The 16,910-nt window shown below is 43.1% G+C and overlaps 1 protein-coding gene across 2 annotated transcripts in view; it reads left to right on the top strand.

The window, feature by feature from the left end:
• The window catches only part of LOC147431758 (protein DOG1-like 3), a 72,309-nt gene extending 56,536 nt beyond the window's left edge, over positions 1-15,773 (top strand). Inside the window, exons 5-8 of one of the 2 annotated variants that reach the window (XM_086494261.1) lie at positions 14,990-15,186; positions 15,272-15,328; positions 15,405-15,440; positions 15,526-15,773. In XM_086494261.1, the coding sequence (XP_086350387.1) occupies positions 14,990-15,186; positions 15,272-15,328; positions 15,405-15,440; positions 15,526-15,547 (312 nt within the window). In that variant the 3' untranslated portion in view covers positions 15,548-15,773. Of the gene's footprint in view, positions 1-14,989; positions 15,187-15,271; positions 15,441-15,525 lie in introns of both variants that reach the window. The other variant, XM_086494260.1, reaches the window with a different exon arrangement.
• Positions 15,774-16,910: the final 1,137 nt, after the last annotated feature.

Genomic DNA, 16,910 nt, shown 5'->3' with positions numbered 1-16,910 from the left:
GAATAGGTGGTCTTGATGGCTGAGAATAAATGCTTTTTATGCGAGCAGCCTAGTCACTTTGCTATAGATTGTCCACAAAGAAGAAGACCAACTGATTCGGATGATAAAGAGGACAAGAAAGGGAAGAAGCCCAAGCCCATGGCAGGTTTAGTACCAGACATGGTGGTTGACAGGCCAAGCACGGATGCTAGTGAGTCAGAGATGAGACGGCACTTATCTTTTTTGATCGACGTGCCAAAGTGAACTTTATCTCACCAAAGCTAGCTATGAAGCTGGGCATTAAAGCTGAAGAGATGGGGTACACGACAGAGGCAGGGTTGGCATGTCCTGGCCACTTAGCGTGTTACTCCCATTATTGGAAAGCTGCGTCTTCATATTCAGTCATATGTTGGCACAAAAGAGTTTTATATCATGCCATTGGAAGGGTGTGATGCATTGTTGGAAACTGCGTGGATGTTCCGAACACATGGCGTGCTGGATGTGTGCGACAAAACGATTACTCTTCAACATAGGGGCAAAACTCATTTTGTGGATGTAAAGCTTAAAGGGGAGGTTGTCCCTATTGTATCTGCTTCAGGTATCACTTTTGTAATTAAAAATAATCTTTTTACGTACTTGATTTTTGCACGTGATGTTTCAGATAATTGTCAATTAAATTTATCTGTGCTAGATAAAGAAAGGTCAGCATTTTTTGCAGGAGTTTAATGACTGTTTTTCTGATTCATTACCGTCACAGCTGTTGCCGGAGAGGCCTAAGGACCATGCGATAGATTTGGTGCTAGGGTGTAGCCCACTAAACAGACCTCCCTGTAGGGTTAGTGCGGCTCAGCAGAAAGAGATTATGGGCTAGGTTGAGGAGCTGCTAGAGAAGGGGCTGATTCAGCCTAGTTCTTCACCTCTTTTCTCCCCAATGCTCCTAGTGCAGAAGAAGGATGGCTCTTGGCGCATGTGTATTGACTATCGGGCGTTGAATAAGAATACCATCAAGAACAGGTTTCCTATTCCAAGGATTGATGATATTCTTGACTGTTTAGAGGGTGCTGCAAATTTCAGCAGGATAGACCTTAAGAGCGAGTACCATCAAATTCGTATAAGGCCATAGGATGTGCACAAGACTGCGTTTAGGACGACATTTGGTCTCTATGAGTTTTTAGTGATGCCATTTGGTCTTACAAATGCTCCTTCTACGTTCAATAGGATGATGGACTGGATTTTTCGCTCGCATCAGAAGTTTGTTGGCACTTTCTTGATGGCATGATAGTCTATTCGAAGAATGAAGAGGAGCATAGGCGTCACTGGACCATTGTGTTCGAAGAGTTACGCAATCATAGGTTACTTGTTAATCCTAAGAAAAAGTGAATTCTTCTTGGAAGAGATCCACTTTCTTGGCGTCGAAGGATGGTGTTCGAATGCATCAAGACATGACCATCATACTATAGAAGGTTTATTATGAATTTTGCAGAGATAGCTTCATCTCTTCACGCTTTGCAAAAGAAAGAGGTCACTTTCAGATGGACCCAAAAAGAGATTTCAGCTTTTAGTCTCTTAAAAGGAAAAGTTGAGTTCAGATCCCGTGATTGTTTTACATGATCTTAGGAAGTCATTTGTGGTCCAATGTGGCGCGTGTGGCAATAGCATCGGAGCAGTGTTAATGCAAGATGGACGGGTAGTAGCTTATGAAAGCAGAATTTTGCAAGGGCCGGAAAAGACTATGCAAACCTACGAGAGAGAGAGAGAGCTTTTGGCCGTGATTCATGTGCTTTCTAATTGGAAGCACCACCACTTAGGTGCTGATTTGTTGTCTAGATAGATCATCAGACCTTGTGATACTTCCTCACACAAGTTATCCAAAAAGCATATGCGATGGGCAAACATTCTTTCTATGTTCCATTTCCAGATTATGCATGTGAAAGGCAAGAAGTATGTTGTGGCTCACGCGTTATCAAGAAAGCCACAAATTTTAGCTGTGTCCATTTCTTATCATCATGAGCTTGATAACATGAAGGAACACCATGCTACAGATCAAGATTTCGCAAGGATTTTTGAACAGTTGCAAGGAGGACAAGATCATGAGCACTACCTCCTCAGAGATGGTTTATGATGATGCATGAGAGACTATGTGTCACTAGGCCATTGCGACGTAAGGTCATGGTAGAAAGTCATGTCCCATTGTATGTTGTGCAGCGTGGAATTGATGCGACAGTGAAAGGGTATAGACATTCTTTGGATGCCTTTGTGCGAGCATGCTTGATTTGCCAAAAGGTAAAATTTGACAGACAAAAGTCATTAGGGTTGTTACAGCCACTGCCGATTCCGTATAAGCCATGGGAAAGCATTGCTATGGATTTTATCTTTGAGCTTCCAAGAACGCCGACAGGGAATGATGGTATATGGACCATTATCTGCAAGTTCAAATAGGCCCATTTTGTTCCGTCAGGAAGAAGATAAAATCTAGTCAGATGGCACGGTTGTTCATGTACAATGTGTTTAAGTACCGTGATATGCCATAGTTGATTGTTGGTGATCGTGATCCTCGCATGACGAGTTTGTTTTGGAGAGGATTGTTTGAGAACATGGGCACTACACTCAAGTTCTCCTCCTCATTTCATTCACAAAGTGATGGATAATCAGAAGAGGCTAATTCTACTGTCTTGTGTCAGATAATTAGGGCAAGTGGGGACAAAGATGGTGGTCTACTCTTTAGCTACGAAATTAAGCTCGGACAAAGTGATTGCAGTTCAAGTGGCTTTTCACTTCCTGTTGGCCAGTGTACAAAGCAAAGTGCTTTGCCTGTCTTCATGTGAAGCATGACTTCTCTTATATGCCAAGGTATTATTGATTGAAACTTTAAGTTTAAAGGAGAGAGAACCTACAGAATTTAGAGAAATTCGGTGTAAAAACCTTATGATTATTATTACTTTGAATCATCTTCGGATGACAAAGGAAGATACTTTGGATATCTACTGCCAGAGCTTTTGAGATGCTTTTCTACCGGCCTCTTCTTTTAAAAACATAATTTTTAAGCATTAGATCGAGCGGTTTTGCTACAGTCTACCCAAAGAGGTACGAGATTATTGCTTATTGCAGAAGTCCAAGTCCATACAACAATTGATGGGACATGCTAAGCAAGGGTTTGCATAGCATTCGGGCACTCTTACGTATCCAACTAATCAACTTTTGACAACAAGGACCAAGCAACATTCGAATAATGGTAACAAAAGAAGAGGGAAGCTTCTGAAAAAGATGTACGTCCCCGATTGACAGAGAAACAATGATGTGAGCATCTCAAAACGGAGGAGTGCTTTGAATGTAGAGAACATGGACATGTCTCAGCACTGTGTCCGCACAAGGCATCCGGAAGACAATCGAAAGAAAGGCCAGAGAGTTCCAGAACAATTGAAGAGCGCGGAAGAAAAGGCAAGATGAAAGCAGGAATGGTACCAGAGTGTTGGGACCGGGATCAAATGGATGAAAGTACTGGATCAGATGGATGAAAGTACTAAACTTTTCCGCTGATGGGGCAAACTGAGAGACCAAGAAGCCCTAATCTTCTTTGATGGAAGAGCCAAGGCCAACTTTATTTCACCCGAATTGGCGGCTCGACTTGGAATTACGCCCAAGGAAATGGGGCCACAGACGGAGGCTGTTTTAGCGGCACCTGGACGGGATGTTGCCATTACACCTGTTATTGGCAATTTTTTGTTTGCATTGTCAGGGGTATTTAGGGCACGAGGACTTTTACATCATGCTTTTGGAAGGGTCTGAATCCGTTGGTTCTACAAGAATAGTGCGGTGGTTGATAATAGAGCAAGGAAAGCTGCATCTTGAAGAATGAGAAGGGCAGGGAGATTGTACTCTATGTAATGCGAGTCCTTTCCACTTGAATCGGCTTCAGCCGTTCCCAAATTAATGAAATCCAGTGTTCTGGTTTACTCGATCTTCTTGAAAGAACTGGATGATGAACAAAGGTCAAATATGTCTGATCTAGAAAAGGAAGGATAAGAATTTCTAAATGCGCAAACTTACAAGTTCGCTGAAGGCCTACGAGGCGAGCTACCTCCTTGACGTCCCGAAGATCACACAATTGATTTGATTCCCGGTAGTACACCACGGAACCAGCCACCTTACCGAGTTAGTCGAGCCCAAAATTAAGAAGTAATGAACGAAGTAAAAGAACTTCTTGAAAAGGGTCTCATCCAGCCTAGCACTTCACCTTTTTGTTCACCGGTGTTGCTGGTACTCAAGAAAGATGGATCTTAGAGAATGCGCATTGACTATAGAGCTCTCAATAAAATCACTATCAAGAACAGATTCCCTATCCCAAGGATCGATGATATACTCGACAGACTTCAAGGGTCCACTTGTTTCAATAGAATTAAGATGAAGAGTGGATATCACTAGATCCGAATTGCTCATGGAGACGTCTACAAGACAGCTTTCAGGATGACTTTTGGTTTGTACGAATATTGAGTGATGCCATTTGGTCTTACGAATGCTCCGTCTACATTCGTATGATGGATAGGATTTTCAAAGAGTACCGATCATTTGTGGGCACTTTCTTTGACGACGACATCGTCTTCTCCAAGAGTGAGGTAGAACACAGACACCACCTATCACAAGTTTTCCAAGCACTGCGAAAACATAAATTGGTTGTAAATGCGAAAAAGAGCGAGTTCTTCTTGCTAGAGATACACTTTTTGGGACACATCGTCTCAACGGAAGGTGTATAGATGGACCCAGCCAAAGTTGAGATCATTTGTGATTGGCCCGATTTGAAGAATGTTCATGAAGTTTGAAGCTTTTTGGGCTTGTGCTCATACATCGGCGGTTCATTCGAAAATTTGTAGAGATAGCTTCTCCCTTGCATGTGCTGACTCAGAAAGGGGTTCCTTTTACTTGGGAATCGACAGAGATTGCGCCCTTTCAGATTCTCAATGAAAAGTTGACAACGGGATCAGTTTTGGCCTTGCCAAACTTGCAGAAGCCCTTTGAAGTTTACTGTGATGCTTGTGATCGCAGCTTGGGAGCAGTCTTGATGCAAGAAGGCCATGTCATAGCTTATGAGAGCAAGATGTTTTTACGTCCTAAACGGGTTGCACAGATTTATGAGAAAGAGCTGTTGGCAGTTATCCATGCTCTTACACAGTGGCGACATTTTCTACTTGGAGCCGACTTTAGTGTCGTCACAGACCATCAGAGTTTATGCTACTTGTCGTAGAAGCAGCTTTCGGGAAAGCAGTTAAGGCGGGCTAACATTTTGTGACAGTTTCATTTCGAGATAGTCCATGTTTAGGGACAAAAGAATTTAGTGGCAGATGCGTTGTCTCGTAAGCTCTTGGTTATGGCTATTTCCGCAATTCATCATAGAAGCTTCGGGGATACGGTAGTTCATTACGCCACTGATCCAGATTTTGTAGACATCTGTCAGTGGATACAGAGTGGGGAGACAGTTGCATGCTATTCTATACAGGACGACTCTTTGATGCGGAAAACGATGTTGTGTGTTAGACAACTTTTGAAGGAAAATGTTTTAACAGAGTGCCATTGTCTACTTTTTTCGAGCCACCGTGACATAGATAACACCTTGTAGGGTGTTGAGTGTTACTTCTACTGGTCGAGGCTCAGAAAGGTTCACGAGGCTCTTGAGAAGCCTCAAGCACGGCATAAGAAGGCAACCGATGTCACGAGACTGTGACAACCACTACATATATTTGTTGATTTCTTTCTCTTGATTTTTGTTTCATTTTTGGGGGACCCTCTTGTTAAATCACAAATGCAGAGATAGAACATGGCCAGTATGAAACGACCGTTCGCCGAGAGTTTCACCCGCATGAGTCAAGGCCAGGCATTGACGAGATGGTTGGGCTGATCGGCACTGGAATCCGACTAGTAAAGAAGTGGCTAGGTGTCACAAACTGGTGACGTGATAGACCGCCGGACACAAACACACACACATCGACAGGCTCACGTGACAGACAGACAAACACAAACACACACACCAACAAGCTGACGTGGCCGCCAGTATGAACGCCCGACAGGCTGACGTGGCAGGAGCGTACGGAATCCCGCTTTTTGCACTGATTCTACGGATCTTCGCAAAACGTGTTGCCTATACAAATTTTCGCAAATCGTGTTGGCTGCTTTTGGGGTCTCCTGCTTTTGAGTTTAAGTTTTTGGGGCTCTACTTTTGGCATCCTATGTTATGTTTATAATTGGCCTCAGGGGCTCACTTCTTAGAGCATTGGACGCAGAGTCTGAGAGCGAGCACCTGTGGGCCGGTTGTACTTTGCTCACGGATTAATATACAAATAAATACCGAAAGGGGTGCCTTTCTTTGGGGTCAATGTCTCTTGGCACGGAACTACGCCGGGCCGTATCGACTCTTTTTTGTTTGTGAATTAATCTGAACAGAATCTTTGTTGTGTCATGACAGAATCTTGACTTGGTGTCGAAGTTTGTTACAATAGTATCAGAGCATGCCGATTTCTCTTCTACCGGGAAATCCGATCCCTTATTTCGCGACACTCATGGATTCGAGAAAGAATCTATCGACTTCTTTTGCATCTTCTGATGCGGGAGGAGACCATGCAAAAGATTTTAACGAATTAAGTGAGGAAGAGTACGGGCCACCTCGGCCTACTCAATATGAACTTCACGAGATGTAGTGTCGATAACAGGTTGATGAGTGCACAAAGCAGATGATTAAAAGACCCTTAGTTTGCAAAATTTTTGTCTCACAAATCCATCACTGAAGTGCACATTCAGTGGTAGAAAACCACCGAACCACTTATCAATATGGCAATCAAGAAACCTTCTTCTCTGAGGATGTTTACAGAACAAGAACTTCAAGAGGTGGTGCAGACTAGATCAGTCAGGTTTTGGACATGAGAAATCAATCCAAAAAGCAATTGAAAAAGCGCAAGAAGGGGACTGACTACTGTGGCTATTTGGGCCATCAATCTTCTTTTGCATCTGCAAGAAAGCAGAAGAAGCGTGTACGCTTTGAAGGACTACCTAGTTCTTCGTCTTCCTCTTCTTGTGAGGATTAGAGGTTCTAATCCTATAATTAAGACTTAAAACTTCATACTTAAGATGAAACTGAGATTCAAGAGACTGAATGTGTGTTTGATTGATTGAATGAATTCCTGAAAACTGAGTACAATAGGCTCCTTATATAGGAGACGAAGAGACACAAATGAAAAGACACGTCTCATGGTGAAGAGACGCGACTTTAGACGTAAAGACACATTCTTTTGGCGAAGAGCTGCAACCATTGTACGCAGAGCCGCAACCGTAGAGCGAAGGGGTGTGACTAGTCGTCGAAGGAGTGTGGCTTTTGGCGAAGAGGAATGTCTCTTGAGCGAAGAGTTGTAACCATCCAATCATAGGGGTTCTTCTTGGCATGTCACTTTGCGTATCTGCAACTAGGAGTAGATGTAATACTGCAACATAGTCACAATTGTGACACTTCTTTTGACAGTTCTTCTAGCTTTTCTAGACTAGAGCGAGGAGGACAGAAAGGGCAAAAAGCGAAGCAAAAAGAAAAGCTTCGGAAAGGGCAAGAAAAAGGCGAAGAAACTCAAATTTCGCCCAGTTTTTGATAGCTCTACAATGAAGTCATTCTCTGACAGATTGGACTCCGATGACCATATGTTTTATGCAAAGAAGAAGCATTTCTACAGAGCCGACCAATATGACTTTCTTGAAGAGGAGCCAGAAAGCTAAAGAATTCAAAGAAGGGAGACAATGGATTAAATTTGAACCCTTTCCTGGTTTCCGAGATGCTCCGAGGGCTTTGGCCTTTATCCAACAGTTTGACATTGCCTTCTTTGGAGGGCATTACCCAGAGCACTCCAAGATTAGGAGGGCTGCATCTTTTCTGAAAGGAGATGCTCGAACATGGTGGTCCACTCTTCTATTGAGGAAAGATGCTCTAGTCAAGTGGTTGAAATTCAAAAGGCTCTTTATAACTTCTTGGCTGACCGGGAGTACGAACGGGATATAAGAACTGCTTGGAACCATCTTCGGATGACCAAGGGAGATTCTTTGGACGCTTATTGCGAGAGGTTTTGGGACTCTTTTTACCAACCTCTTCATTTAAGGTCACTTTTAAGGAACAGATTGAGCGGTTTTGCTGCGGACTTCCTACAGAGATCAGAGACTATTGCTTTGAACAAAGGTCAAATTCGATCCAAGAGTTTTTACTACTGATGAGATCTTGACTCAGAGAACGAGATAGACCCTCCAACAATGAAAGTAGAAAGAAAAAGAGCTCTCAAGAAAAGAAGGATACACGACCCCGACTGACTCTTCGAGAAAGGGCTAACTATATCAAAGAGGGGAAGTGTTTTGGTTGCGAGGAACAAGGGCACATCTCCGCAATGGGCCCCAAAAAGGCACTGAAGAATAGATTGAAGACATGCCAGAGAGTTCGAGAGCAGAAGAGGAACGTGGCGAAAACGGCAAGATGAAAGCAGGATTGATACCAGATTGCATGGGTACTGACCCAAGCCAGATAGATGAAACGACAGAACTTTGCCGAGCTTGGGACAAAGTGAAAGATTAACAAGCCCTGATTTTCTTCGATGGAGGATCCAATGCCAACTTCATTCCACTTGAATTGGCGGCGCAGTTCGAGATTACATCTGACAGGATAAGACCATTAGCAAAGGCAGTTCTAGCGGCGCCCGGACGGGACGTAGCCATTGTCCCTTGGTACCATAAGAACAATATTGTGGTCGACTATCGGGCAAAGAAAGCAACTTCGACGAATGAAAAGTGCCCAACAATTGTACTTGATGTAAAACTGAAGGGCGAGTCCGTCCCTATTGTATCGGGTTCGGCCATTTCCAAGTTAATGAAATTCAGTCTCTTTGTTTACGCGATCTATTTGAAAGAGTTAAATGATGAACATGTGTGAGCTTGACAAAGAACGCCAAGATTTTCTCTACACACATGTTGATTGTTTCTTTGAGGGCCTGCCAGGTGAGTTACCCGCATTTACTGCCGAGGATCACACCATTGAAATTCCCTAAAGCACACCACCGAACCGGCCACCTTATCGTGTTAGTTGAGCCCAAAATGAAGAGATCATGAACCAACTGAAAGACCTTCTGGAAAAGGGTCTTATCCAGTCGAGTACTTCACCCTACTGCTCTACGGTGTTGTTGGTATTAAAGAAAGACTGATCTTGGAGAATGTGCATTGATTGGAGAGCTGTCAATAAAGCACTATCAAAAACAAGTTTCCGATTCCAAGGATCAATAATGATATTCTTGATTGACTTCAAGGATCCTCTTGTTTCAGGAGGATTTATTTGAAAAGCGGATATCATCAGATTAGAGTCGCTTAGAGAGATGTCTGCAAGACAGCCTTTCGGACAAATTCCGGTTTGTATCAATTTTGGTGATGCCTTTGACCATACCAATGCTCCAGCAACTTTCAAATACGTGACTGGCTAGATTTGAAGAATGTTCATGAAGTCAGAAGCTTCTTGGGCTTGTGTTCTTACTACCGGCGGTTCATTCGAAAGTTTGCAGAGGTAGCTTCCCCTTTGCACATACTGACACAGAAAGGGACTGACTGGTGGGGGACGACAGAGGTGATTGCCTTTTAGACACATAAAGAAAAACTGACTACTGGACCAATGTTGACTTTCCAGTCTTGCAAAAGTCATTTGAAGTATATTGTGATGCTTGTGGTCGTAGTTTGGGAGTGGTCTTAATGCAAGAAAGCCATGTGATTGCCTATGGAAGCCAATCGTTTTCAAGGCCAGAATTGATAGCAGAGATTTATGAGAAAGAGATTTTGGTAGTGATACATGCTCTTACTCAGTGGCGACATTACCTACTCGGAGCGGATTTCACGGTCTTTATTGATCATTAGAGTTTACGCTACTTCTTGTCACAGAAGCAGCTTTCGAAAGAACAGATACGATGGGCTAACATCTTGTCATAGTTTCACTTCCAGATTGTTCATGTTCAGCGACGACAAAAAAACTTCGTGGCAAATGCATTGTCTTGGAAGCCCCTAGTCTTGGCTATTTCTGCGATTCATCATAGAAGCTTTGAGGACATGGTTGATCAGTACGCCACAGATCGGGATTTTTCTGATGTATTCACTTGAATACGGAATGGGGAGGTAGTAGCGGGATATTCCATTTGGCATGGCCACTTGATGAAGAAAATGATGTTGTGCGTCACACAGTCGTTGAGGGAAAATGTTTTGAGTGAGTGCCATTTTTCACCTTTTACCGATCACCGCGGCATCAACACCACCTTGAACGGTGTGGAGCGTTACTTCTTTTGGCCGAGACTCAAGAACGATGTGGATGACTTTGTTCGCAATTGTTTAGTATGCCTGAAGGTCAAGTTTGATAGACGTAAGGCACAGGGATTACTACAGCCTTTACCCATTCCCACTCGCCCTTGAGAAAGTATTGCAATGGATTGAGTGGGCATGATGGCAATTGGACTCTCATAACAGATTTAGCAAGCAAGCTCACTTCATTCTAGTGATGAAAACAATCAAGTCGGATCATTTAGCGAGACTCTTGATTGCACAGTTTTTTCGACTGTATATTATACCTAAGACAATAGTCTCCAACAGAGATCCTTGATTCACGAGTTGTTTTGGAGGCCTTTTTGGGAGACCATTGGCACACGATTGCAGTTCTCATCATCATTCCACCCGCAGACAAATGGGCAATCTGAGATTGCTAATTCAGTCCTTATGGATTTATTGAAGTCTTACATTTATGATCAAAAGACTCAATGGAAAATTTTTTTGCCCTTGGTGGAATTTCCCTACAATAACACGATCCACTCTTCGACGGGGAATGCGCCATTTGAGATCATTGAAGCTGCTCCGAAGGTTCTACCCTACCTTAGCACTAAAGATAAGATTTTTGAAGCCAACCAGTACACGAGGGACTTGGACACTGCTTTTGCCGAGGTCCGGGAGGCTTTAGGAAAATCTCAAGAACGACATAAAAAGGTAGCATATTGACATCGACAAGATTTAAATTCAAAGAAGACGATTGGGTGTTCCTATGTTTTGAGAAGGCACGCCTAAGAAAAAGAAAAGGAAAGGATGGCTTTTTCCAAAGCTCAGCATGAGGTATTATATCCTTTCTAGATAAAAGAAAAGATAAATGACGTTTCCTTTGGATTCAAGCTGCCCGATAGCTAGAAGATTCACAATGCATTTCATATGAGTCTATTGAAGCGTTTTAAAGGCGATGTGCGAGTTGATGGGGAGCCTGATGAGCAACCCGAGGTGGAGGAAAGCGAGGAGATACTCGTTCTAGAACAGATTTTGACACACAAGGACAAAAAGATAAAAGGTAAAGTGATTAGGCGTGTCTTGGCTAAATTCAAGAACTACCATGCATTGGATGCGAAGTGGATGGAGGAGGAGGACCTAGCAGATACTCCTCAGAATTAGGAACTCTACGTTGAAGCATTCGATTTAGCATAGTCTACTCCAATAGAACCCCGAATTCAGCGAGGATGAGTCTAGTGCAGTGGGTTTGCACAAGAGGGGAGTTACTCCGCTCTTTTGTCAATAGTACCCCGATTTTTGAATAAGGTCATTGATGTTTCCTTTGGGTTTCAGGGATACTAATGGGCTGAGCAATATTCTAATGTATGACTTTATGACAAGAATTCGCGAAAATGAATATGATTGATTTGTACTTGACTTGTTTGAGTGTAGGAATTGAAAGACGAAATGAGTGTAGCATTTCGGTCTTATAAATCTCTTTAAGCATGATTGCAATAAGGATTAGTTAATCGGGTATCCGTGAGTTCTGGAATGGATCTAGATGCGATTACGAAATACGTTGCCGATGGTCATAGTTTTAGATTTGGAATGAATTTGTCTGTTATTTGTCATGTGATGTCCTGTGATGTGACTGTCGTTTTGTACAAGTGCTAACAGTCAGTGTCTACTAAGACAATTTATGGCCTCTGTCTGTTTGCAGACGTAATCGAGGACGATTACATTTCTTTCATGAGGGGGTATGTCTCAAACTGGTGACGTGACAGTCGCCTCGGACACAAACACACACGTCAATAGGCTGATGTGCCGCCTGTACAGACGCCGCGCCGACAAGCTGACGTGGGCAGCAACGTACGGAATCCCGCTTTTCGTGTTGACTATACGGATCGTTGCAAAACGCGTTGACTGTGTGGATTCGGTAAATCGCGCTAACTCATTATGGGGCCTACTGCTTTTGAGCTTTAAGTTTTTGGGGCTCTGCTTTTGGCATCCCATGTAATGTTTATAAGTGGCGATAAGGGCTCAATTCTCAGAGCATCTGGACGTAGCGTCTGAGAGCGAGCACCCGTTGGCCGGTTGTTCTTTGCTCATAGATTATTTTAAAAATAAACCGAAAGGGGCGCCTGTCTCTGGGGCCAATATCTCTTGGCACGGAACTACGCCGGGCCGTGTCGACTCTCTTTTGTTTGTGAATTAATTTGAAGAGAATCTCAATTGTGTTGCGGAAGACTCTTGACTTGGGGTGTCCAAGTTTGTTACACTAGGCTCAATTAAAGTCATTTAGGCCCCTCGGCAAGACTTTATAAGTTGGTGGGTACTAGGAATTAAATCAAAAGGAGCAAATTGGACACATGGGAGTAGCAGAGCAAAATGCAGGTCAACTCTCACTCCAGAAGCTCTCATCCAAGAGGGGGCACCCATTTTTGAGGTTGAAGGCTGATTTTATTCATTGCTCCACAATGTGTGTGTTAGTAGTGGGTGCAGGTGATCACAACTTTAATGGAAAGCTTGCCTTCTCCCTTGTCTCATGCAGAGCGATGATTTGCTCTTGGGTGCTTGTACATGACAATTTAGAGAGATTTCCCGCGAGGAATCTTGTCTAATTCAAAGGGCAAGTGACCCTATGGGTGCAGGAGCTTGAGGGCTACCCATAGGAGTAATCGGCACGCAAATTGGAGCGCAAAACAGAGAATTACAGCTGCTGTAATTTTTCACAGGTTTAGGGTTTTGGCTAGTTTTGATGCGTACAAGTCCCAGAAGCTTCTAGGAAGCTAGGGAATCACCGAATAGGTGTTTTGGTGCATTTTGGAGGCCAAAAACAGAGAATTCAGCTCGCTGTAATTTCTCGTCAGGTTTTTTAAAGTGCTCTAGAGTGCACGGAAAGTCACTGTTTACTTGGGATTTTGTCCGTGGAGACGTCTATTGTGGTTATGCTGCCGAAATTGAGTCAGCGTAGGGGAATTTCAGCCCGATAAAAATGGGACAGCTTGTAGAAGTTTACAGGTTACCGAAAGGGGCGCCAGTTGTTGGGGCCAACATGGTGTCGTCTGCTTGGTAGCGTTCTAGCTGCCAAGCCGTATTTTGTTTTGAAGTGTTGAATTCCAATCATAGGCTTATTCGTGAAGTTCTATTGTGTCGTAAAGTTCAAGTAAAGTTTAACAGTGTAACGATCTGGTGAAAGCTAAAGTCTTCCGCCCTACGGGCCGGTTTCAGCCGACAAACATCGATGCGACTTGTAGGTGAAGGAAGATGATTGGGTGCTCTTACGGTTTGAGAAGGCACGCCTAAGAAAAGAAAGGGAAAGGAGCGGCTTTTTCCAAAGCTAAGTATACTATGGCCCTTTCGAGATTTAAGAGAAGATAAATGATGTATCCTTCAGATTGAAGTTGCCAGATACTTGGAAGATTCACAATGCTTTTCACGAGTCTTTTTATTCCTATCAAAGGTGAGGTGCCAATCGACAAGGAGCCTAAGGATCGATATTGGCTCACAAGGAAAGGAAAGTGATATGGTGGTTCTTAGCATTGGATGCGAAGTGGATGGATGAGGACCTGACAGATACTCCTTAGATAGTGGAACTTTACCTCGAGGCTTTCGGTCTGGCTTCGACTATTCCGAGAAATCCCGGAGATCAGTAGGGTTATATTGTCTCGTGGGTGACTACCGTGGGTCTATACCTTGCACTTTCCTTCAAGGGTGAATCTGGGCTTATCCTGGATTTATCTGGGTATATTTTTTAGTCGTATAGTGGACATGCAGACTTCACATTGTGAAGTTTTCGTCTGAGTTATGACCAATTGATATTGTGCTAATTCTTTCTATCTTTTGTGGTGCGTATGGCCTATCAACTACCTCATTTTCGTGCTAATTTTTTTTAATTTAATGCTTCTTTTAGTGCTAGGCTTCACTATGGCCGAGTCTGCCCTTGATCTTCGGAGTCATGACAGAAACTCAGTACGCTGAACTTTGTGTTGATGTATGCTCATGTATGTGTATGCGTGTGGTGTGTGTGGTGTTGGGGAGCATATGTTAGTACCTAGTTCTACACCCACTATTGGGCACTGATGACGTTAGTGGGGATGGCGTGGTATTTAGTCAATACTATGCATGATGGAGCTGATGGTTATATTGTCTTGTGGGTGACTACCATGGGTCTAGACCTTACACTTTCCTTCAATGGTTAATCTGGGCTTATCTTGGATTCATTTAGGTATATTTTTTTGTCGTATAGCGGACATGCAGACTTCACATTGTGAAGATTCCGTCCGAGTCACAACAAGGTGATATTGTGCTCAAGTGTTCAAGCTTTCAGTTCTGTTCGTGTGTTGCTGTGGGATTATCACCTTGTCAGTGCCAAGCTGGTTACAGTTCCTAAGCTATGTACTTCTCTAAGCTACCAAACGTGTCAGAATGTGGGGTTTAAAGCTTCTTACTTGCCACACACAAGGTCATCATGTGCAAAGTTACCCGGGAGCTGTGTTTGTGAGCAATCATCCTTTTTCTCAAAGGAACTCCAGTACTTTTCTATTGAATACTTGTAACGTGGCCAATGCTGATTTGTATCTAGTTTTGGAAGTGGGAGGAGTATTTACCAGTTGAGTAGCATGTTGACTTCTTTTGACTATTTGCATGTTGATTTAGAGAGTTTTCATGGGTAGTGGGACGAAGTGATTGCATGTTGTCAAATTTTCTTTTGATTACTCTGCAGGATGCAGGAATTGAACTTTGCAGAGCAGCAGCTACTGGGGATATTCCATATTTGAGTAGGTTAGTGAAGTATGGGGTGGATCCTAATGCATCCGACTATGGAGATCGGACGCCTTTACACGTCGCTGCTGCAGAAGGGAACACTGAGGCAGCAGCAGTTCTAGTTAGGGAGGGTGCTGATGTTTTGGCTAAGGACAGGTATCGTCCTATCACAGAAAGCTGCGATGTTGTTTTTATGCTGTCCTCAAGTTTATTGATTTTAATGGCTTTGAGTGTCGTACAGGCATGGTTTTACACCTCTGGATGAGGCAAGGGTGGCCGATGATCAAGCTACCATTAGGTTTCTTCAGAACGAAGTGAGCAAACGACAAGAAATCGATTGCCCTATGTCATCGGATGTTTGGATGCAAAGGAAGGATGATGAAGAGGACCTTTGAAGTAGTTTCTTTCAGGTCAATATTTTGAAGGGTCCGGTATGCTTGCTTGGTTTTTTGGTGAGTCGCAAACTGATGAAACACAACATACTTGTCTCTGCAGGTCAGAAACCGATCACGTGTGAAGTTTATTGAAACAAAGCCAAAAATGAAGCTGGGATTCAACCACCATACTCTCTTTTACTGTCGAATCTTCCATTTTCTGAAAATTCTTTAGTCCCTGCAATTTTAAGCCAGTTATTTCTCAAGGCAAAGTACGTAGGCTTACACTTTCTGATTTTGGTGGTCGAATGACCAGTTATAGTAAAAAAGAGCCAATGTATGTTCAGAAATGGCTGTGTATTTGATGTATGGTGCTCTCTCTCTCTCTCTCTCTCTCTCTCTCTCTCTCTCTCTCTCTCTGGCTCTCTATGAAGGCATTGCGAGATGTCAAAATTGTTAGGTAGAGGAAGCCTGTGGTGTTGAAAGGGCTTTGTATGTGAATATGTCAAGATGTTTCCCAGAAAAATACAGAAACTCAATTGTACTGCGATGGATATAGAAGAGAGAGCCTGGTTGATGAAATCTTGGGGCTTACTAGTAGCTGGATTTCTTGTGAATGTTGGGTGCAATAATCTGAGGTGCCCGGCTTGGTGTAAGGGAGAAGGTGAACAAATAGGATTTGTTGTCCTCATCACATATAGTGAACTGCTAGTGCTTTCTGCATGCAGGCTGAACATGCTCTACTCAAAATGCTCCCAATTTGCGAGAAATGATTCCGTAGTCCCCTGAACTGTAGGCTTGTGCTACCTATATGGATCATTCCTGCCTCACGTTTGGGTTGCCTTCTTTTGGGTGAAGGGCTGAGAGTTCCCAGATGTTATTTGTCAAGTTAGAGTGGTAATGCGCAGAAGAAATCTCGCCTGCTATTGAAGGCAATTGTCGAAGTTTGTAGGTGTCCGGATAGCAGTTGCTACTTTAGCACAGCGGGTTCTCTCACCATTGTCATCCACGCAAGAAGTCATTTGTCCCTCATTTGAAATTGTTTATCGAGTGCATAAGGATGGCCACCTCCATACGAATGAGAAGGGCTGGGCCTTAATCTGTCGAACTGCTGGGGATCTTTAGAAAATTAAATACAAATATTTAACTTTTAAAATTTGTATTTGCCTGTTTACAGACCATCTAATCAATGGTTCAACAGGATGATCCCCCTTAACATTGGTGGAATTTGCAACGATTTTAGTGGCTCCGATTCATAGTTCTGTCTTCATGTTTTTAAGACATTGGTTGTGCCATCCTGGAATTGGATGCCAAGTCTTCATACAATTTGGTTGTCTTAAATTGTTAAATTACAGTGTCTTGATGAATGCCACACCTATCAAAGCTTTAGGTTTTAATCAAATGCTTTGATTCGCCTAGATCATTGCCCTCCTGGAAACACTGTTTTCGGTGCCCCAAACTCACCAAGGCTTTGATAGGCTATTGGCTTCTATAATTTCTCCTCTT

Source organism: Adiantum capillus-veneris, chromosome 21 (genome assembly GCF_014529385.1).
Source record: "Adiantum capillus-veneris isolate H3 chromosome 21, ASM1452938v2, whole genome shotgun sequence".
In the NCBI taxonomy this organism is placed as follows: Eukaryota; Viridiplantae; Streptophyta; class Polypodiopsida; order Polypodiales; family Pteridaceae; genus Adiantum; species Adiantum capillus-veneris.
This window is presented reverse-complemented; position numbering and strand designations above follow the sequence as displayed.